Raw genomic sequence first — 22,562 nt, forward strand, 5'->3', positions numbered from 1 at the left:
CCTCAAAAGTGTGAAGAGCCCCACAGGCCACAGGGGGAGGGAGGCAGCGCCGCCCCAAGGGGTTTGCAGCGGACAGACCCTGACGGGATGCTGGCGGCCACTCCACAGACGCTGCTCGGAGGAAGCGAGGCCGGAGAGGGAACACCGTTTCTCACAGAAAGGGACACAGGCCGCTCCGGGTGGGAGGAAGGTTGGGCTCAGTGCGGGAACAGATGACATCCGCAGGATTCAGAGAATTGGGTGGTTTTGATGCCGGAGAGGCGAGTCCCCAGGGGGCACTCCAGCCCGCGCCCAGCGGGTTCTTGGCTCCGCACAGGAAAGAGTTCAAGACCCGAGCCAGCCCGAGTCATTGCGGGAGGGCTCACTCGGGGAGCCGGGAGGCTGGGGTCTCCTCCCAGCAGGGCCCTCTCCTGACCCGTGAGGCAGGGAGGCCCGTCTCCACAGGTGGAGCTGGCATTGTTTGTTCTTTCTATGGGAAATAGCTGGGATGGGGAGGCAGAGTGGAAAAAACGCATTGGGATTAACTTTAACCTTTACAAGGTATATTTTGTGTTTTGTTTTTCTTTTCCGGTATGAGTAAACGTTTGTGGTATGAGCAAGCTATTGATAGCAATCTTATCTCATGACTGCTTAGCCAAGTTTTGTATCTGGTGGCAGGTAGCAGGGTAGCAGGGTAGCGGGTAGCAGGGTAGCGGGTAGCAGGTAACAGGGTAGCAGGGTAGCAGGTAGGGTAGCAGATAGCAGGGTAGGGTACCAGGGTAGGGTAGCAGGTACCAGGATAGGGTAGCAGGGTAGCAGGTAGGATAGCAGGGTAGCAGGTAGGGTACCAGGGTAGCAGGTAGCAGGTACCAGGGTAGGGTACCAGGGTAGGGTAGCAGGTAGCAGGGTAGGGTAGCAGGGTAGCAGGTAGGGTAGCAGGTAGCAGGGTAGCGGGTAGCAGGGTAGGGTAGCAGGGTAGCAGGTAGGGTAGCAGGGTAGCAGGTAGGGTACCAGGGTAGGGTAGCAGGTAGCAGGGTAGGGTAGCAGGCAGCAGGGTAGGGTAGCAGGTACCAGGGTAGGGTACCAGGGTAGGGTAGCAGGCAGCAGGGTAGGGTAGCAGGCAGCAGGGTAGGGTAGCAGGTAGCAGGGTAGGGTAGCAGGCAGCAGGGTAGGGTAGCAGATACCAGGGTAGGGTACCAGGGTAGGGTACCAGGGTAGGGTAGCAGGGTAGCAGGGTAGGGTAGCAGGTAGCAGGGTAGGGTAGCAGGTACCAGGGTAGGGTACCAGGGTAGGGTAGCAGGTAGCAGGGTAGGGTAGCAGGGTAGCAGGTAGGGTAGCAGGGTAGCAGGTAGGGTAGCAGGTAGCAGGGTAGCGGGTAGCAGGGTAGGGTAGCAGGGTAGCAGGTAGGGTAGCAGGGTACCAGGATAGGGTAGCGGGTAGCAGGGTAGGGTAGCAGGGTAGCGGGTAGCAGGCAGCAGGGTAGCGGGTAGCAGGCGCTGAGTCACATGGCTTCACTTGGGTGTGTTTCTTTAGTTCCCGCCCTTCCCTTGCTAGCTGTGTGTTGGTGGCACCAAAAGAAGCCTTGCCATGAGCTGGGAGGAGCGAGCCCCGCGTTTGACGTCCTCAGCCCTGAGGGAATAATGTGAACAGGCCCCTGTTAGGTGCTGGGGTGCAGGCAGGGGTGTGGGAGCCCCCAAGAGTCCCTTTGCTCGAGTTAAATTTTTATGGGAAGTTAGAAATGCTTGTGAATGACGGTGGAAGAAAGGGAACGTGTTTGGTAAAGATACAAAGGGCCATGGAGCCCCAGAGGAGGCCGTCACTTCTGTCCGAGAGAGCGTGGGTGGGAAGTAGAAGCATTTTGAAGGCAGTTGCCCAGAAAGTTTGTTTTTAGGGTGACAAGCAGCCAGGGTCCTTTCTGAGGTCAGTGTCGGGTAGAAGAGAGGGGTGTTTAGGGAGGTGGGTGTGTGCAGTGGAAGGTCAGGCTGGGGAGGGAACGTGGGCCGGGTTTGAAGAGCATGCTGCAGTCCTGGTTCTGGAAGAAATCATCCATGCTCCCTCAACTTTCTGCTACAATCCGGTGATTTTTCTTCCACCCATATCGATGCACTTGCCATTATACTCTCTCTCAGCATTCTTAAAATGCAGTACAACCTGTCGTGTTTTTGTGTACAAAAAAGCATACAATATTGTCCAGTGCATTTTTTGTTAATCACGTTTTAATGGAACTTGTTCTGTTAGTTTTATCTGCTGATTAAAATTTGTTTTCTTATATTGCAGGTCCCGTTCTTGTTACCAGTTGGGGAAAACAAGTACTAAAATCCCAACCCTTTCACCTGGGCATTATGAAATAACAATAAGCCCTCTACATGATTTTGGGAGTTCTATAAGCAGATTCACACTGGATGAAAAAAATGTGTGTAAGTATTTGAAAAGAATGTGAATTTGGGAAATAACTCGGATTTCCCAGTTGTTACCTAAATATAAACTGCATCCTGTTCCATTGAATGGAGGGGAGGTACCATAATTACTTTAAATGGTTGGTTGTTAACATGGAGAGTTTTATTTCCAGTTTTTCAATATTATAACCAATGCTTTAATGAACGTCTTTTGCACGTATAAGTTTCTGACTTTGTGTGGTGATTTCCATAGGCTGAGGGCCTAGACTTGGGAACGCGGTGTTAAAGGAAATCCCACTTTTTATGGCTTTTCATATCCATGGCCAGTTGTTCTCCAGAAATTCTGAATCTCTTTGTAGTCCCCAAAACGTCGTCTTAGAGAGTGCCTGTCTCCCACCTCCTGGCCAGGACCGGGCATTGTCCATCCTAGTTTTCCATTTCAGTCTGACGGCCCCAGATGTCAGCTCCGCTGTTTCTGCATTTCTGTGATGGTTATTTTTTTAATTATCAGTCATTTATATTTTTTTGAACGACTTCTATCCTTCGTAAAATTTCTCATGCTGAAATTATTATGGTTGTTACTTCTGTCATATTTGTTACAAATACTTCTCCAAGTTTAAAATTTTAACTTTTGTGGTGTTTTTCATACCACGGGTTTTCGTCTTTATGTAAATAGGATTTCTTGCTATTTCTCTTGATGAGTTTTCGGTTTTGTTTTCATACCTGATTTAAATCTTTCATGCATGTGGAATTGCTTTGTCGTATTGCATGAGGAACCTCAGTTTTTTTCCAGGTTTTTAAAAATCCCCCAGGACTCGGTCTGAGAGCGCGTTTGTGCTGTCTGATTCTGCAGTAGGTGCTCGAAGGTCCTGTCTGGGAAGCTGCTTGAGGGTGACAGTGTCAGGAAGGATGAGGACGGCACATCAGGGGAGAGTCTGGCTGACTTATTTGATTGATAGCTCATGCTCATTGTTTTTGCATATCGGGTAATCTCGTGATAGCATTTTTAATAATGGCTTGGTTGTGATTCGAATGTTAGATAATAGTATCCCAATACCAAGTATTACTACTACCACTACTGCTAAGAGGGTACTGGTAAGAAATTGAAAGGCGCTCTAGCCAGTTTGGCTCAGTGGATAGAGCATCGGCCTATGGACTAAAGGGTCCTGGTTCGATTCCGGTCAAGGGCATGTACTTAGGTTGCAGGCTTGATTCCTGGCCCTGGTACAGGTTCATGCAGGAGGCAACCAATCAATGTATCTCTCTCACATCGATGTTTCTCTCTCTCTCTCTGTCTCTCCCCCTCCCTTCCACTCTCTCTAAAAATCAATGGAAAAATATCCTCAGGTGATGATTAACAAAACAAAAAAAGAAAGAAAGAAAAGAAATTGAAAGGCAGATGAGATGAACAGGAGAGAGGGAGGTGGATGCATCAGCAGGTCCCTGGGCAGGGGAAGCTGTGGGATGAGAGGTGCCGAGCGCTGGAGGAAGCAGGGTTCTTTGGCCATTTGCCACTAAATAAAAGCAAGCGAAATCAGGTTTTCCCCAGATCTTAAGATGCTTTTAAAAGTGTACATATCAAAGGAGAACAAGATGTCTAACATATGTATGCATATACATGTAATAACTTTAAATTGGCAAGGGCTAGGCACAATGCTAAGTCCTTTTCAGAATTTTAATGTCTAGGTTCCTTGTAATAGCCTAGTCATTTGAATCCATCTGAGGCAGAATAAATACCGTGGAGCCTACGAAGGAACTGGGAAGGCTCCCAACCTCGGATGTCCCGAGGCAAAAAGAACAGGGAGGTTTGGGAGAAAAATGCTCTAGCTTTAAAAAATAAACAAACAAGAATGATGGAATTTCTTTCTTAGCTGAAAGTTTCTAGTTTCTAGAAAGCTAGAAATTGTTCTCAAGTATCTATTTGCAAGTATCATGGGAGCTCAGGGACCTTCCCGTGCATACCATAGAGAAAGAAGTGAAGGAGAGAGAGAGAGAGAGAAAGAGAGAGAGAGAGAGAGAGAGAGAGAGAGAGAGAGAGAGAGAGAGAGATCCTTTCATTTATAATTGCTGCCTGCAGCTTGAAATACTGGGTATGACTTGTGCTTTGAAGAGTCGCCCACTGCTATTTAGGTAAAATGTAAATTGTGTGGACTTTTCAGGGAGGAAAGCACTTGAATGGATGAATGGTGCCTTAGTAAAATATGCCCGTGTTTCGTAATTTTAAAATCACTACCTCTTGCTATCTCGAAGTGTTTGAAAGAACCGCCCTGCTGGAAGCCTCTGCACCGTGTGGTCACGCTGGCACGCTCTCCCGCTCTCGGCACTAAAACGCTTCTTTCTCCCCCTTCGCCCCTTTTCCAGAAGCAGAGCCCCTGGAGCAGCTCTCCTGAGCAGCAGGCCCCACGGTCCTTAGATAGCCGAGTGCTGTCGACGTTACTGTCGGCAGGTGCTGTCTCTTGCGCAGCCCCAAACGTTGCACCTAGACCCCCGTGGGCACTGTGGCCAGCAGATGGAGGTTAAATTTAGTGTGGACTTCGTTTTAAGTTCCAAGATGAATTTATGATACGGGTTTGCTCTGCTGTTTTTGTTACTTAACGCATTCGGCCACCCCCTTGCCGGGACTTCACGGGCCCTCGAGCTTCGTGGGGCAGCCACTAGGATGGTCTGAGGCCTGGGAAGGTGCGTCTGTGTGTTTCTTTGAGCTTCCCCACCCCTTATTGTCATTGAGGAGGGAGCATGCAGGAAAGAACCCTGGGTTTCTGGCCCCTCAGACCAGAAAGCCTGCATTTCGTAGAACGGGACAGGCCCATTCAGACCCTGTGTGTTTTCCACTGATCCACAAAATACTCAGGAATTTCCTCGTCCCTTATAGAGAGGGGGACCTGAAGATTTAGAAGGTTCCCTACTTTCCTCTCTCTACCTTTTGTAATACAGCCCCTGAGGTCTCCCCACCCCCACCCCCCAACTTCTTCCTTGATGTAGAGGGGCCCTCACCAGTGTTACTGGTCTTCTCTGTCTTCTGTGAGCTCTGTTTTGTTTGCCTGGATGGCAACCCATTTCTTTCGGTCTCAGTGGCCCTGGATTTTCCCTGGTTTCCTTCTGCTTCCGTGCCCTTCCCTGCAGGGTCTCTGGTCTCTTGCAGGTGGAACTGTCTGTCCATGGCCCCCCAGGCAAGCTTTGGCTGTTCTGCGTCTGTGCGTGCACATCCATCTCTCCAGCTCCGCTCAGCAAGGTCCTCTCGAGTCGGGATCCACCGTCTCCCTCTGCTGCTCTGCTGTCTGCACACCCCTCCGTTACACCTCTTCTTCCCTGGAGCTTGGGTCTCCCCCAGCAATCTCCTGCATCGCTTCACAATGGTCCCTCCTTCCTTCAGCCTTCCCTGCTTTTCTGGGCTAGAAACTTGGGGAGATCGCAGGCATTTGCCTTTCTCGTTATACCAACCCTGCATTTCTTTGATCCAGTCATTTCTTTGACATGCCCACCAGATTGTGCCCTGGCTTTTCCATGTATGTGTCATGATCCAAGCCTCATGGCTCTCAGCAGGCTCTTACTTGGTCCCCTTGTCCCTTTCTCGGCCCCCTGCCCTTCTGACCTAGCCTTCCTGAAGGACTTGGGGATCTGCCCGGGGACCCATTGGCCGCCTCCCTCTTGGCCTTTATTATGGTCTTGCTGCTACTTATTGATACCTATAACGAGGACCAGCCCATGGCATCCTCCTGTGAGCGACTCCCCCAGCGTAGGGGGCTCTGACACTGGGAGGTGAGAGGGAAGGCTGCAGAGAGAGCTCCCAGAGCAAGCTTTCCATCCTTTTCCATCATTTTCCTAGGCCTGACCTACAGCCGCACAGAAGTTCCTTTACTTCTCTCTGAGGTGACCTGCTTGTAGGTCTCCGACCAGGTGACACCAGCGTGTGGTGGTAACCCAGCTGCTGTTACAAGAGACATTAGGGATTTGAAACAGCCGGCTGATACAGAATTTCCTCACGTTTGGCCGACGAATCACTGGTAGCTGCTCATACAAATAAATACGTATATTCTCTTTTTTTCAGGAATAGGGTTAAGAGTTTGCATCTCATTCTTGGGTACTTATCTTTTCATCAGGAAGGAGTAGAGTTTAAGATGAGTTGACTAATCCAAGTACAATATGAAAGATCATTACTTATTTTCCTAAGTGTTACCTCCTGTTTCCTTTTTTAAGCCCTCATTCCAGACCCTCCGGAGATCCTGCGTTTGTCTGCCAATTTCTCAACTTCTGCGTTACACCTGGAGTGGAGTGACAAGGGCTCTGCTTTCCCCCATCACGCAAACGTCATTTGGGAAATTAAAGTCCTACGTAAAGAGAACATGGAACTCGTAAAATTAGTAAGTCTGAACCGAGTAGATTTTTTTCCTATGGCATTAAAGAAGCTGGATGCTTTTTAAAATGGCTTTTAAGGTGGCATCGGTGAACCTTTGGATTATTAGGGAAGTAGATCAGATGTCCTTTCGGGGTTCATTAAAAACTAATCACTCATGCCCGGCCGGTGTGGTTCAGGGGTTGAGCATCAGCCCATGAGCCAAGAGGTTGCTAGTTTGATTCCTGGTCAGGGCACATGCCCAGACTGTAAGCTCAGTCCCCCAGTAGGGGACATGCAGGAGGCAGCCGATCGATGCTTCTCTCATTGATGTTTCTCTCTCTTCCTTACCCTCCCTCCCTCTCTCTATAAAAATCAATTTAGAAAAACCCCCACTAATCACTCAATGATTAAAATTATGTGCAGCCTTTATAAAAAGGAAGTTAAGGGAGGAACAATCCATGATTTTACCACTTGGGCACAGTAAACATTGTCTTCGTGTATTCCAGTCTAGCCTGTTTTATATGCATGTTTTTACATAAATAAAATAGAAGTGTACATATAATTTAGTCTATTATTTTATCTTTGTCTAATATTATAAACGTAAAAAGAAAGGTTTTGAAGCATATTTAGCCATAATAATTATTGAGAAATTTTGTATAAATCTGTAAGTTTAAATATATCTTAATCTGATTCTTATATTTAGTGCTAATGCTTTTTCCTCTTATTTTTTTTTAAATCCAATTTTAATGGGTTTCCTTATGATCTGTCTTTAGTTTGCTCTTAATCTAAGGCAGTGGTTCTCAACCTTTCTAATGCCGCGACCCTTTAATACAGTTCCTCATGTTGTGGTGACCCCCAACCATAAAATTATTTTCGTTGCTACTTCATAACTGTCATTTTGCTACTGTTAATGAATTGTAATGTAAATATCTGTGTTTTCCGATGGTCTTAGGCTCTACAGCACACACGACCCACAGGTTGAGAACCGCTAGCAGGGTCGCCTAAGACCATCGGAAAACACAGATAATTCTAAGGGATAGTGAGAAATAGTAGTGAAAAGTTTTGACAGCTGGTACCGTGGTAATTCCCCCTTCTGTCCTTTTACTCTTCTTCCTTAGTGGGTTTGAAATATGCTACTATTTCTTTGCCTAAGTACATAGATGAAATAGTAAAGATAAATAGGATATTCTATTTAATAGTTACCTTATTTTTCCTTTTTGACAATCCAAGTATTACATTCCTGAAACTATAGCAGCCGCTGTTGTTAGCATGTATCTCACTCCTCCAGAGCTCCCGACACTGTTGTAAAAGTTCTGTACATGTTAATTCTTTGCTCCGCACAGCAGGCCCATGTGAGAGGCACTGCTAGCATCAGCCCCATTTCACAGATGAAGAGACAGAGTCCCGGAGAGACACTAAGTGGTGGGACCAGGACTCAAACCCAGGCAGTCTGGTGCCAGAGTCTGCTCGGCCACTGTAATTATTGTACATAACAAGAATATAATTTTTCATCTGTGATGCCCTCCCTTCCTCTTCACCTATCCATGCTGAACCTAGGTTTCCAGACTCATGTACAATCCTACTCCTTATTTTAAAGCCCATCCTACTTGCCTCGGCCTAAGATGTTCTTTCTTTTCTTGAATTTTAATGGCAGTTCTTGCCTGTCAGTGTAATTTACAGCTAAATGTGACATAGCTCTACCCTGTTGTCTCCAAGTTATTATTTAAAATTATACTGAGCAGCTTTTTATTATGGCTTAAGATTTTGTGGGTTCCTACTTTGTGGGTTCCTACTTCGCGGCTTAGGGTAACTTCTCGAAACCCCCCTTTTCTCATCTGTAAAGCGGTGCTAATATTTGCTCTAGTTAATGATATGGTATTTATAAAGCTGCTAAACAATTATTAGCTGTCATTACTTCCTTTGTGGGTAGATTTTTTAAAAAAACTAATGTAGGGATGCTAGAATAATAGGGAATCTCTTTGAAGTATGAGTGAAGTCAAACATGAATGAACAGAAATATTATTCTAAGGTTACATGACTCATTCATAACAAGACTGCAAAGGCAAGGTAGTAATTCTCTACTTTTGAGAGTACATGTGGTCTTTGAAGAAAAATCTTTGTATGGGAGACACAGCAAGAGGTAAGAAAATAGAGATCGAACAAGTTCATTTTAAAAAGTGAAATATAAGAGGGTAAATGAGCCAGGTCCATAAAAGTGACATTTTTATTTATAATTATGCATTATTAATATCAGAATTCGTTAGAATTGCTTATTAGTCATTTTGTGACAGGTTATAATGCAATTATTTTATAATACTTTAAAGATCAAGAACACTGTATATTGATGTTCAGCTTATAAGTATGTTTAGAGTGTTTTCGTTTATAAGTTGCCAGTTTCTGCCCACCAGCTCCCGTACAGCCGCGGAAGCCAGGCGTAGCACAGGCCAGGGTATGAACGACACCCATAGGTCATGCGGAACTTTTGCTATTCCCATTGCTCTCTTCCTTTTTTTTTTCCGGTTGTGAGCAATGTTTTATTACCTCTGAACAATGAAAGATGAAATTTAGTCCCCTGTCACCTCACATACTTGTGTGCTTGCTTTCATGCCCCTATGCCCTCCCTCCCTCCCCCCCCCCTCTGTCTCTCTCTCTCTCTCTCTCTCTCTCTCTCTCTCTCTCTCTCTATATATATATATATATATATATATATATATATATATATATATATCTCACACACACAGAGTTTCTATCTTTTCTCAGTATTGTTTGGTTATAATTTTTGGTAGACCAGTATTTATTTTTTTTGTATTATAATTATATAAACACTATTTACAACTCACCAAGTAGTAGATACTATTCTTTTTTTTTAGTATAATTTCTTATATTGTCTTTAGTTTCATTTATCATTTATCTACTTCATTAACTCAGTCCTAAGTTCTCTCCAGAATGTGTAAATCCCCTGTTAAAATGCTCAAGCCTACTAGTATTCTGGCAGTTATATATTTGTGAATAAATCTCCCTGAGGATCTTCTAAGTTTGCAGATTCAAACCTAGGTGTACCCATCACCCATTCAAGACAGAACTCAAGTGTCTTTCGGCACATTTGTTAGGAAGCTGTGGTCCAAGGGTCTCCAAGATCGGCCAGTGGATTCCTTTTACCTTTTCCTTTTATTATTATTATTTTTAAAAAATCTTTACCCAAGGATATTTTTGCAATGGTTTTTAGAGAGATGGAAGTGAGGCGGGGGGGAAACAGAGAGAAATACCGGTGTGAGAGAAGCACATAGGTTGGGGTTGCCTCCTGCATCCGCCCCGACCGGGGCCCAGGCGGGGAGGAGCCTGCGCAGGGGAATAGAGTGTGGCGTTGGTGTTCATTTGCAGGAGACCTACAACACCACCCTGAACGGGAGGGACACAGTCCACCACTGGAGCTGGGCCTCGGACCTGCCCTTGGAGTGTGCCCCTCACTCCGTGGGCCTGCGGCGCTACATCGACGACGCACACTTCTCTGGCCGCAAAGAGTGGAGCGACTGGAGCCCCCTGCAGAAGGTTTCTGGTGAGCTTCTGGTTAAAGAGCGTTCCTTTCCCATGCCTGGGATTGCCCTGGTTTCAGGGGAAGATGCAGTTGAAGCTTTCAGCTCTCGGACCCCCATGCGTCTGCATGAGGGTCACCTGGGGATCTCCCAGGCCCCCCATCCCAGTGTGTTTTCATTCAGGAAGTCTGAGATAGGCTTCAGGACTCTGTATTTTTAAAGAACTTTCTGTGTGATTGGCAAATGATCCAGGTTTGAAAATCACTGTGGTAGATATTGAAGACCATGTAGGTGGTAATGAGATCAAGTCTGTATTAAAAAAAAAAAAAAAAAAAAAAAGGCTCCCCATTTCTCATCCACAGAGCAGACCCCACTGGGTGACAGTTTTTGCAGAGACATGGGAATCGGCAAATATGCCCCAAATCACCAGCACACTGAATAAGACTCCTATGCAGGTAGAGTGCTGGCCATTCAGGAGGCGCCCAGCAAATTATTGGCAATAAAACGACGTTCTTAAAAAGACTGCTCCTCATCGTAGATTCTTCACCTTAGTGACAGTCTGGAGAAATGGATCCGAGGAAGGAAGGACTGGAGCAGGTGGATAAATAAGGAGAATCTCATTGCAGTTTAGGACAATGAAGGCGCAACTAGATCCCCGGGGTTAGAAAGGACGAGGGGGAAGGGATGCAAACACTGAGGAGACAGGAGAATCGGGGACGGTGCGTTTGGTCAGGGAGCAGTAGAGCCAAAGATGACTGTTAGTTTGGGCAGCTGGGTAGCTGGCGCTGCTGTCCACTGAGACAGAAAAGAGATGGACACATCAGGTGGGAAAGATCCACTTCACTTTTCAACATTGAGCTCGAGGGACGTCGGAAGTGTCTGGAAAGCAGTGTCTCCTAGGCAGCTGGACATACAGGTTCGCCACCCATGTGGTTGGTTGGAGCTGGAGATAACGTATTTGAAAATCAGTAGCATATATGTGATGTGGAAAACGCTTCCATCCCGGAGGTTCCCGTAGCTCAGGGAAAGGGGACCAAGGACCCAGCCCTTTGAAGCTTTATATATAAGGGGAGGATGGAAGAGAGAGACCAGCAAAGCATACAGCCGCCAGGAGGAGACAGCCAGGGAACCCAAGAGCGAAGGGTGTTTCGAGAAGGAGGACGTTGGGCAGCCACCAGATGCTGTGGACGTCGAAAAGGAAGATTGCTCAGAAGTAGCCAGTGACGGAGCACTTTGGCCAGCCGGCCACTCCCGTGCGGAATGGTTGGTGTAGAGCCACCTTGCTGCCTGGGAAAGAGTAAGTAGGTAGAACGGAGACTAGAAGTAATTTAAAAGAGTGGCTGTTCAGGAGAATAAAAACCAAAGGCGTGGCTTTCAGCTGCATAGCGTTGGGATTAGAGGAGAAGCGCTGTTTAGGAGGTGGAGTACTCCAGCGTATCTTCAGGCTGATGGAAAGTAGGAAGCCTGCCCTAAATACATAGATCAACTCACAGGAAGGGAATTAATGACTGACTTGTGCTTGGTGTTGACTTTTCACATGTGGATATACTAGTAAACCCATTTATCGAACTTTTAGAACTTCTTGGACATGAACCTAGGCCCTTAGACATTGACCTACGATCGCCACCATTCGCCACCATCGCTCTACCATCTATATATATATATATAAAGCCTAAGTGACTGTTTGACCATTTGACCATTCAGCTGGTGGCTATGATGTGCACTGACCATCAGGGGGCAGACGCTCAACACACAGGCATGGAAACATGGAACAGACTGATGAATCTCAGAGGGAATGGGGTTGGGGAGGGCGGGAAAAGATTAACCAAAGATCTTATATGCACACTAGAGGCCTGGTGCACGGATTCGTGCACTGTTGGGGCCCCTCGGCTTGGCCTGCGCCCTCTCGCAATCCGGGACTCCTAGGGGGATGTTGGACTGCCGGTTTCTGCCCGATCCCCGCAGACCAGGCTGAGGGATCCCACCGGTGCATGTATCCGTGCATCGGGCCTCTAGTATGTAGATAAAACCATGCATACTATATTTCTTGTATGGGCCTTGCTCCTTTGTAACCTGGAGGACATCCCTTATCTTCAGGCAACCGTTATTATAAAGCTGCCAAAGTATGTTTTGTTTGCACTGGTTTACGTTATGGTGAAAGACTTCTAAAGTCTTTGTAATTCCTTTTGATCTTTCTAGGGTCTACTGGTATTCAGAATAAAGTTTTTCCTCAAGACAAAGTGGTGCCTGTGGGCTCAGATATAACATTCTGTTTTGTGACTCAAGAAGAAGTGTCATCAGCACAGATCAGCTATGCAAAGTATCCCCTTATTCATCTCGATGGGGAAAATGTGGCGATCAAGGTCCATAACATTTCTGTTTCTATAAGTAGTGGAACAAATGTGGTTTTCATGACAAACAAAGACATGTATGGAACAGTTATTTTTGCAGGATGTAAGTATAAAATGTATATTCTTAAAACTGTTTTTATTAATCAGTTTTTACCCTTTGAGAGCCTTAATGCTTTTTTTTGAGGGGGGGGGGGGCGCTGATTGTATTTCTTGTTTATTTTTTTATTCTTTGATATAAATGATATAAAAGGCAGAACTTTTACTTGTTTACAGGTGAGATCTAAGCTTGTTTTCTACATACGTGTATCTATATATCTTGTAGGTTTTGTAATAAGAATTTTATTTTAAATGCTCAGTTAACAGGTTCACTGAGTCAAGAGAAGTTAGTATATAATATTTCTGAATCCTTTGTTTAAGAATTATGTCATATAAGTTAATTTCCCACCTTATTATAGCATACCTTTTGAAAATAAGCACCCGAATTAAAGGAGTTGTAATGATTTTACGCAAAATCTTTCAATAGCATGGTATTTGTTTCTCCCACTTTAAGAAGAGCATATTTGAGAAGAGGGCAGTTGGAGACACGGGTGAGAAGACGTCCTCCCTCTTGTGTTGTGTGTCCTGTGTCCCAGAGTGCAGGGGCACCTCTCTATTCGTGTGCTCACTCCTGCAGATCTAAACTCCAAGGCAATCCAGAAGTCGCTGTGGGGTTGCCAGATCTATATGGGTTGTGTTGAATGTACACAGATAAGATTGTTATGAGTTCTCGGTCTGCTCCCCTGCAGTCACTCTGGGCTGGTGCAGAGATAGCTCTGTCTCCTGCAGCGATTCTGCTCCCCCACCCCCCGCCCCGCATTCTCCATTCAAAGGCTCTGTGTGTGGTCTAAGGGTCTCCTGAAATGAAGTCTGTGAATGTAGTGAGTGGGTTTCGATTGCTTTGTGATTTTCGAAATTCATGCACTGGTAGGGTCCTGATCAGGCCAGCGATCAGGGCTGCTCTGTGGAGCAATTGGCAGGGTGATTGGGGGAACCCCACAGGCACCCGCCTTGGCTGGCCTGGGTCCTATGGGCTGGGGGCAACTCTTGCGTTGAGTGTCTGCCCCCTGGTGGTCAGTCTGCATCATAGTGACGGTTGTTCCACTGTTTGGTCGACTTGCAAATTAGGCTTTTATTATATAGGATAGATTTCACAGAGGAAGGGGAGGGAAAGAGAGAATCATTGATAGGCTGCTTCCTGCACACCCCACACTGGTGATCGAGCCTGCAATCCAGGCATGTGTCTTGATTGGGAATCGAACCTTGACCTCCTGGATCATAGGTCAGTGCTCAACCACTGAGCCGCACCCGCCAGGCTCTTAGGCTTTTTTCTGATTCTCGGCTGTGCTCCAGGTCAGCGGCCCTCCGTCTCTGTCTCACTTCCACAGAAACTTAGGGTGAGTTACCTTCAGTTGCTGACCCACTTCCAAGGGAAGAACCAGGATTAGGTGCACTTCTCAGCTTGTCGGCCGTAACCTTACTCTCTTTTGGCCTCCCCAGTAATGCACTGGAATTCAAGTGAGGGTGAGGTTATGTTCAAATTTAAGTTTCAGAAAATTAGATTTTCTTTCCTGATGGTATTTTGGGCCATGACGTGCAGTCTCAGTTGAGAAGCAGTGATATACAGAGGGAAGCTAGCTGCCCAGTAGCTGATACCAAAAGTGAGATACCCACTTACAAGCAGGAGAGAAAAAAATTAAAACTTAAAGGATGAGAATATCCACAGGTGTTCTTATTTCAGTGTTCTAATCTTTTATCCGAGTTCTAGAACAGACCCGTTTTTTTCCTAACTTAACCTTCACATGTAACATCTGTCGGTGGAAATATCACTCCCTATTTGTGAACTCAGAAGGGGGCTCTTTAGAAACTTAGCACCAGGGCAGTTTATGGTGTGAGGAAGGGATCGAGTTTTGTTTGTTTTCTTTCCCCTGTGGGGATCCTGTTAACCCACAATTTATTGAAAAGACTGGAAAGAATTTTAGAATCAGCTTGTCAGCGTCCCCCTCTCCACACACATTCGTAATAAAAACCGGCCAATATTTTGATTTGGATTACATTAAATCTATCAATTTAGGAAACTTTTCTTTCTTACGGTATTGAGTCATTCAAACCAAGACCATGGTACAGCCCTCCGTTTAGTTAGGTCTTCTTTAACTTATCTTAGTGGTAAGAGGTCTTGTATATCTTTCAGTAAATTTACTTCTATGTTTATGCCAATCGAAAATGGTGGTTTTTTTTCTTCTCAAGTTTATTCTTGTAATTGAAAATAAATTTATCATTTCACAGACAGGAAAATTGTTATTTACCAATACGTGTCAGTGTTCACGTATGAGCTAATTTAGTCATAAGCAAAACAGATCTTCTGTGAACATTATTTGTTCAATAATCATTCAAATGAGTCATTTTTATCACTGGAGCTACTTCAGCATTAAATATTGACCCAAGTGTTAATCTTTAATCACACTTAAGATGTTTTAAAGTAATACACTGTGACATAGGATTGGAGCATGTAAATATTTACATCCCATGTCAAATTTAATACGTTCTCATTTGAAAATATTTTCATAAAAATGGCTTTGATTTTTAAATTGTTATGTGCTGGTACATAGAAATACAACTGATTTATACCTAGCTTGCCTAGCTTCAGTTGATTCTTTTGTAAGTTAATTTCTTTGAAAGGAAAAGAAAAGCCATACATTAACTTGTAAATACTGCCCTCTCATATTTTTTCTCTTTCTCACTTGGCTTCCACTTCTTTCTACTTTGCGCCTGTTATTTGGACTTGAAGTATTTCAACTTAATATATCTGCCAAATACTAAAATAATAAGTGTTTAAAATATACTAAAAAAAATTGCTGTCATTTTAATAAAGTGACTGAAAGTTTGGCCTTAGATTTAAAACAATTTTCAAACCAAATATGTCAGTATTAGTTTCATTATCAAATTATTAGACTTTGATATAAATACTCATTACTCCTCCTGGTATTACCTAAAACATCACTGTAGGACATTATTCTTATCTCTGGAGCAGGTACATGAAATTTGCTAAGTCTTGGTTGATAAACTAAGAACTATTTTAAACATTTAGTTGTTTAAAAATAAGATTATTTTACCTAATTTTTCAACAAGTAGATAATTGTTTTTTTAAAAACTTACCTTCAGTGGCAGATAGTTTGGATAAAGTTTTGGGACACCCTATGTTTTCGGTTAAACATCACAGAAATATCAATTTCTATAACATTATCAGACTGCAGAATTTTCCCTTATCACTTTAAAAGTCTCAGACACACTCAACAAAACACCTTCTTCTTTTTTCTGGTCCTTCCTGAACAGAGCCAGAGAGAATAGTTTCCATAAAGAATGAAAATGACAGAAGAGCAGTATTCACTTTCAGTATAGGGAGATGCAGAATTTTACTGAGAGTTACTTTGTAAATAATAGTCCTTGGGACTTATTTAAGAACTTGAAACTTGTAACATGACTTACGTTGACGTTTAATATGACTTCATACTTCTTTTCAAGCCATATATATGGTGATCAGTAATAATATGTTTAACCTGTAGATTTTTCTGACTTAACTTATTAGACACACCTTCCTTTGAGAGGTTTTATAGACTCAAATAGTATTTAAGGGGGGAAAATGATAGTCGCTCTCTTCAAGTTGCTATTGGGGGATTTTCAAATGAGTTAATAGTCACTCTTTAGTATAATTTAATCTGTCATTTCTTTTTTTAAAATATATTTTTATTGATTTTTTACAGAGAGGAAGGGAGAGGGATAGAGAGTTAGAAACATCGATGAGAGAGAAACATTGATCAGCTGCCTCCTGCACAACTCCTACTGGGGATGTGCCCGCAACCAAGGTACATGTCCTTGACCGGAATCAAACCTGGGACCCTTCAGTCCACAGGCCAACGCTCTATCCACTGAGCCAAACCGGTCAGGGCTAATCTGTCATTTCTTATGTAATATGAACTCCGAACAAACATGCTATGGAAAGAACAGTAATTCCTGCATTATTCAAAAAGTAAAATATAAACAGTACATTATCTCATTTTAAAGAAATGGTATAAAATATAATTAACATATATGACACAGAACATTTTCAGGGAGCATATATGTAAAAATAAGTACTTTTTTTTTTCTTTTTCCTTTTAGATCCACCTGATATTCCTCAAAAGCTGAACTGTGAGACTTATGATTTAAAGGAGATTATCTGTACGTGGGACCCAGGAAGGCCAACGGCTCTGGTGGGCCCTCGCAGTACAAGTTACACTTTGTTTGAAAGGTACGCGTCACCAGGAAAAGACGCCAGACTTGAGCAGCACCGAGTCCGTTAGATGAGAAGGATGTCACGTGCTACAGCGAAATGCTCTCCTTTATAGTATGAGCAGGATAGAAAACCAGAGACGTAGCGTCAGATGGGATACACTGCAGCTCAGTGCGTGCAGGCTGAAGGAAGAAGCCTCAAAGATGAGCAAAGACTGTTTCTCGGTCGCGGGCTTACGGCTGATTCTTTTCTCCTGTTTACTGTATCATACACACTTTCTTCTCTGCGGATGTAGTACATCTGTAATTAGAAATACAAATACTTTGAAGACATTAATTATTAGAAATTTACCTATTCATTTTTTTTTCCCCGCACCGTTTATCTCTTGCCATTTTGATATTTTTTTTAAAAAAAAATTTTTTTATGGATTGATTTTAGAGAATGGGGGGTGGAGAAAGAGAGAAATGTTGATTTTTTTTATTGTTCCACTTATTGATGCATTCATTGGTTGATCTTGTATGTGCCCTGACTGGAGATTGAACCAGCAACCTTGGGGTATCGGGGTGATGCTTCAACCAACTGAGCCACCCAGCCAGGTCTTGATATAATTTTAATATTTCTTATTCCTCTCTTCATTTTCAGTTTTTCTGGAGAATCTGTTAAATTTAAAAGAGTTGAAGCGCCCATAAATGAAAGCTATCAGTTATTCTTTCAAGTGCTTCCAAACCAAGAAATATATAATTTTACTTTGAATGCTCTCAATCCTCTGGGTCAATCAGAATCAACGATTTTCATCAACGTGACTGAGAAAGGTAAGCTGCTACACAAGCCAGAGTCTTATAATAACTTTAGAAGTGGCAAAATGTCTTGAGATTAATGAAAAGTCCGTCTAGGGATTACTTTTTACTGATTATTTTCTGCATAATTACTTAGTATTTATCTCGTAAATGTCATTTTAAAAGCTTTAAAATGTGTAATTTCAAGTTTCACCGTTTTATTGAATCCAGGTAAAATTTTGAATGTCATTTCATTTGCATAGAAACTGTCAGTGGCTTTATCTAATAGTTTTTGATTTCTGAAAAAAATAAAAATTTTCCCAATTTTTAAAGATTTTTTTTGTTTTGAAATAATGGTAGGTGGTTGCAAAAAATAATAAATTAGAGCCCTGTGACCCCTTCACCTGGCTTTCCCTGGTGGTAATACCTGATGTTACTGTAGTACTGTGGTCGGCAAATTGCGGCTCGTGAGCCACATGCGGCTCTTTGGCCTCTTCAGTGTGGCTCTTCCACAAAACACCACGGCCTGGGCGAGTCTATTTTGAAGAAGTGGCGTTAGAAGAAGTTTAAGTTTAAAAAAATTGGCTCTCAAAAGAAATTTCAATCGTCGTCCTGTTGATATTTGGCTCTGTTGACTAATGTGTTTGCCGACCGCTGCTGTAGTACCATATCCAAACGAGGCAACTGACCTTGGAACAATACTGCGAACCACACTACCGCCCTTGCCCAGGCCCAGTTTTCACCAGTTTTTATATGCATTCCATTTTGTGTGTGTGTGTGTGTGTGTGTGTGTGTGTGTGTGTGTAAATGTATGTGTGTAGGTCCATGTGATCGGATTTATGTTTAGATTCACGGAACCGACACATTCAAGACTGCTGTCACCACGAAGGCACTTCCTCATGCTGTCCCTTTAACATGGCCCCCATCCCACACACACACTTTCACAGCATTAGGAAGGTTGAGAACCACTGACTCTACTCTTGTTCATTTTCTTTCTTTTGGTTTGTCATCCCCCCAAGTACGTCAGGGGTTCCTCGCAGATAGAGACTGTGCTCTGACCGCCTTTTAGCATTCCTGACTCCAGTTCAGGAACCCGCGCGAGGTCAGTTCTTTAAAAATGTTGGCACGTTGTCGGCACTGAAGCGAGGTTTGCGTTATTTCACAAACACTGAGCAGAATATTGTTGTTCAGCGCTAACAATACCTCCATTGGTCTTTATTTCCCTTGATGCTCATTTGTCATGTTAGAAAAGAGCTGTTAAAGTAATGAATCTTTAAAAATTATATTTACAGTTTCCCCCCACACTCCTACTTCAGTCAGAGTGAAGGATATTAACTCAACCGCTGTCACACTTTCCTGGCACTTACCAGGCAGCTTTGCAAAGATTAAGCTGTTATGTCAAGTTGAAATTAACAAAGCTAATTCAGTACGGGAATTGGTGAGTAAGACTCCCCTGCAAACTCCCTTAGAGGTTATTATTGATAAAATACTCAGTTTTCAAAAATAACCAAGTGCATTTATGTGCATCAGCTCTGATTATTGGTTACGGAGATTTACCAAGAACCACGATACTACGAATGAATGTAATGACAGCATTGTATGTGGCCCTTGGAAACAACTATAATACTGGCTGCTACGGAGCATACGTTTGACTTCTCCTCAGATTGTTTCCGGGTCTAGTTGTAGCACCTGGCGTGTAGCTGGTGCTCAACAAATCTGTGAATTAGCGAGTGGCTTCTGCTGTAACCTTGAGCATCAGATAATGGACTAATTGGCAAGCGGAGAGAAGATGTGATTTTAAAACCGCTAAGTGCAGCTGCAGGAGCAAGTTATAATTGGTTATTATAAGTCAAAACATGACTTCTTAATACATTTTAAATACTGAGGTTGACTTTTATACGGCACCATCTTGTAATTGGTGGTGCGTCCAAAATAAATGATACCATACTTAAAAGTTCATTTGGAAACTTACTAATGGTTTCTAGACTGTCTTCCGTTGCACTGCAAGCTGTAACTCTGAAAGCACCTTTGGAGTACGTAACCAGGAGATCCCCGGCCTCCCCGGGGTGTGCAAATCCTCAGATTTGTCTTGGATGGCTTCCTTTTAATTTTATTTCGTTCAAATATTTGTTGAATAGTCTGCACATTGAGCACCAGACTAGCGGTGCTAAGTGCCACATTGAAAAACAGGGCTAAGCTGAAGCCTGCTTCCAGAAGCTTCCAAACACCGCCTGAATGACACCTGCAACCCTCAAGGTCACCTTAGAGCGCCCAAGGATGTTAAGGTTTACTGCATCATCACCAGCTGTCGATTTGCCAAACTTATATGCTCCTCTCTGCGTAATTTAACCGGCCATTATTCATTAGATTCAATATTAGGATAAAAGACACCTCCGTTTTGTTTATTGCTATTGCAGAGCTTAATTTCACTGATTTGGCATTTATCTACGAATTACAATATGATAGGGGATGATCTTAGAGAGGCAAACTTACGTGGCAGTTCGGTCAATTGGTTACAAATTTGGGAGGCTTATTTTTAAAAAGCGTGTATATATGTATGTATGTATTCATACACACGTGATATTTCATGTGCACATATTGTTTGTTTTCTAATAGCGGAATGTCACAATCAAAGGAGTAGACAATTCAAATTACCTCATCGCTGTGGACAAGTTAAGTCCGTACACTGTGTATGCTTTTCGGATTCGTTGTTCTAGTGAAACTTTCTGGAAATGGAGCAAATGGAGCAGTGAAAAACAATATTTAACCACAGAAGCCAGTAAGTGAACAGAATGATTTATGGTTAATTATTACTATGGATCTTGACATGCTACAACTGTCTTTAGAGAAAAATGTCACCAAAGTGACTGAAAACAGGAGAGTGGGTAGACAAATTGTGTACTTCCATAATTCCTGCTGGTAAAACATTACACAGACATTTTGAATGATGGTCTTGAAGGTTTCCTGATGCTATGGGAAATGCTGGGCATGTGCCGCGTGCAAGGACGAGGCTACGCTCCCTGTAAGTCATGTCTGTGTTAAAGTGATGGGTAGGAGACCACGCTTGGAACCGTGGGGATATCGTGGCGAGGTTTTCCTCACACGCTTTCCTCCTCTTCATGATGTAGGTTGCCTTTCTTAGTAAAAACAAGTGTTAATGGAGGGAATTTGTTGGAATTTTTATTTCTGACCTAGGCCTGAGAAATGGCTGGGGCTAAGGTCTCAGACTTTAGTTCCCACAGTTACACCTGGATAGAGCAAAATAGCTATGCAGTCAGGTAACTGGTTTTCTGACTACAGTCCCCAAAGACAGAATAAGATTCAACCCCTGAACCCCAGTTGCCGGCTTTAGAACAGAAAATAGAAATAGGTGTGGTTTTCAGGAATCATTCATCAAAAGACAGCACATTCTTTATTTGCATTATATGATAGAGGGACTATAAAACTCCTCCTCCCAAATTGAACAAACAGTAAAACAAAAAGTGATGGTTGTTCATCGGATGTTGTGTCTCCACATGAAGACCGAGAGAGGAGAGGGGCTTTGCAGGGCGTGTAAGAATTACTTGCATCGTCAGAAATGAATCCTGTGCATGAGTCCAGAGAATCCATTGCTATGTGACCAGTTACCCACAACTCTGTGCTTTAACGCAGCAAACATTTGCTGTCTCACAGTGAGTGTCCCGGTCAGAGACTCAGGAGCAGCTTCGCTGAGAACCTCTCCTGAGTCCACGCACACTGTGGGGGCGGCCTCGGGCTTGATTGGGGCCAGAGGGTCTGCTTCCAGGCCGTTCTCTCCCAGGGCTGCGGGCAGGAGCCTCCGTTCCTCCCACAGGGCTGCTGGTGTCCTCCGAGCATGGCAGCCGGCTGCCCTGGACTTAGTGATCGCAGAGAGAACAAGGCCGCCTCCACAACCTCCTGATGGCCTGGCCTCAGAAGGGACAGACCCTCACGCCTGCCGTTCCCTGTGGGTCACACAAGCCACCCCTGATGCGGTGTGGGAGGGACCCACAGGGGCAGGAACAGCCCCCACAGGCGCTTTGCCTTCCGTTGATGAGCTGTTGCAGGAGAAAGGGAAGGAGCATTTTGTTTATGCTTCATTGAGGTGAAGCCATTCATCACGTGACAAATCCCTGTTGCGTACCCACCATGTGTCAGGAATTGTTCTGGTCTCCAGGGACAGCAGCAATAGAACAGCAATCTCTGCCCATGGAATGTAGAGGATAGAGGATTTGAAATCATTATTTTTATTATATATTAGTATGCCGGGTGGTAGTGAGTGCCACAGAGAAAAAGGAAACCTAGGAAGGGGGCCGGGGAATGAAGACGGGGTCGGGGGGGCGGGGAGTGGCACTCTTAAATAGGGTGGCTGGGCAGGACCTCGGGAACAGGGTGACCCTGGGTGAGTGAGCCAGCCGGGTGGTTTCTCAGGGGAAGGGCGTTTGGGCAGAGGAAGGGAGGGGAGAAGGTCAGGGAGCCCGGGCAGACGTCCTCCGCAGGTCTGAGGAGCAGCCAGGAAGCCAGTGTGTGGCCACGGCCCACAGAGGGGGACTCTACCCAGCACTTACAGCCTTGAGGGGGGCTGTTACCATGCTAAGGGGCTGGGTGTTTTGCAGGCGTTGAGAGCGTTTCCTTCTTCATTTTCTAAGTGGAAGCCACTGAGTGCTTCCCATTCTTTTTTTTTTTTTTTAATTTCTTCATTGATTAAGTTATTACATACGTGTCCTCATCTCCCCATTAGCCTCCCCCTGACCCCCCCCCCCCCCACTCATGCCCTCACCCCCCTGTTGTCTGTGTCCATTGGTTAGGCCTATATGCATGCATACAAATCCTTTGGTTGATCTCTCCCCCTTACCCCCACCCTCCCCTACCTTCCTTCTGAGCAGGG

General features: G+C 44.2%; 1 protein-coding gene across 2 annotated transcripts in view; it reads left to right on the forward strand.

The window, feature by feature from the left end:
* LIFR (LIF receptor subunit alpha) overlaps positions 1–22,562 on the forward strand; it is a 109,858-nt gene that overhangs the window by 63,464 nt on the left and 23,832 nt on the right. For both annotated transcript variants that reach the window (XM_080678467.1, XM_080678466.1), the window contains 8 exons: positions 2,257–2,396; positions 6,573–6,736; positions 10,093–10,267; positions 12,444–12,698; positions 16,790–16,919; positions 17,544–17,713; positions 18,970–19,115; positions 20,294–20,456. In XM_080678467.1, coding sequence (XP_080534593.1) covers positions 2,257–2,396; positions 6,573–6,736; positions 10,093–10,267; positions 12,444–12,698; positions 16,790–16,919; positions 17,544–17,713; positions 18,970–19,115; positions 20,294–20,456 — 1,343 coding nt within the window. The remainder of the gene's footprint in view (positions 1–2,256; positions 2,397–6,572; positions 6,737–10,092; positions 10,268–12,443; positions 12,699–16,789; positions 16,920–17,543; positions 17,714–18,969; positions 19,116–20,293; positions 20,457–22,562) is intronic.

Source organism: Plecotus auritus, assembly GCF_963455305.1.
Source record: "Plecotus auritus genome assembly, chromosome: 7".
In the NCBI taxonomy this organism is placed as follows: domain Eukaryota; kingdom Metazoa; phylum Chordata; class Mammalia; order Chiroptera; family Vespertilionidae; genus Plecotus; species Plecotus auritus.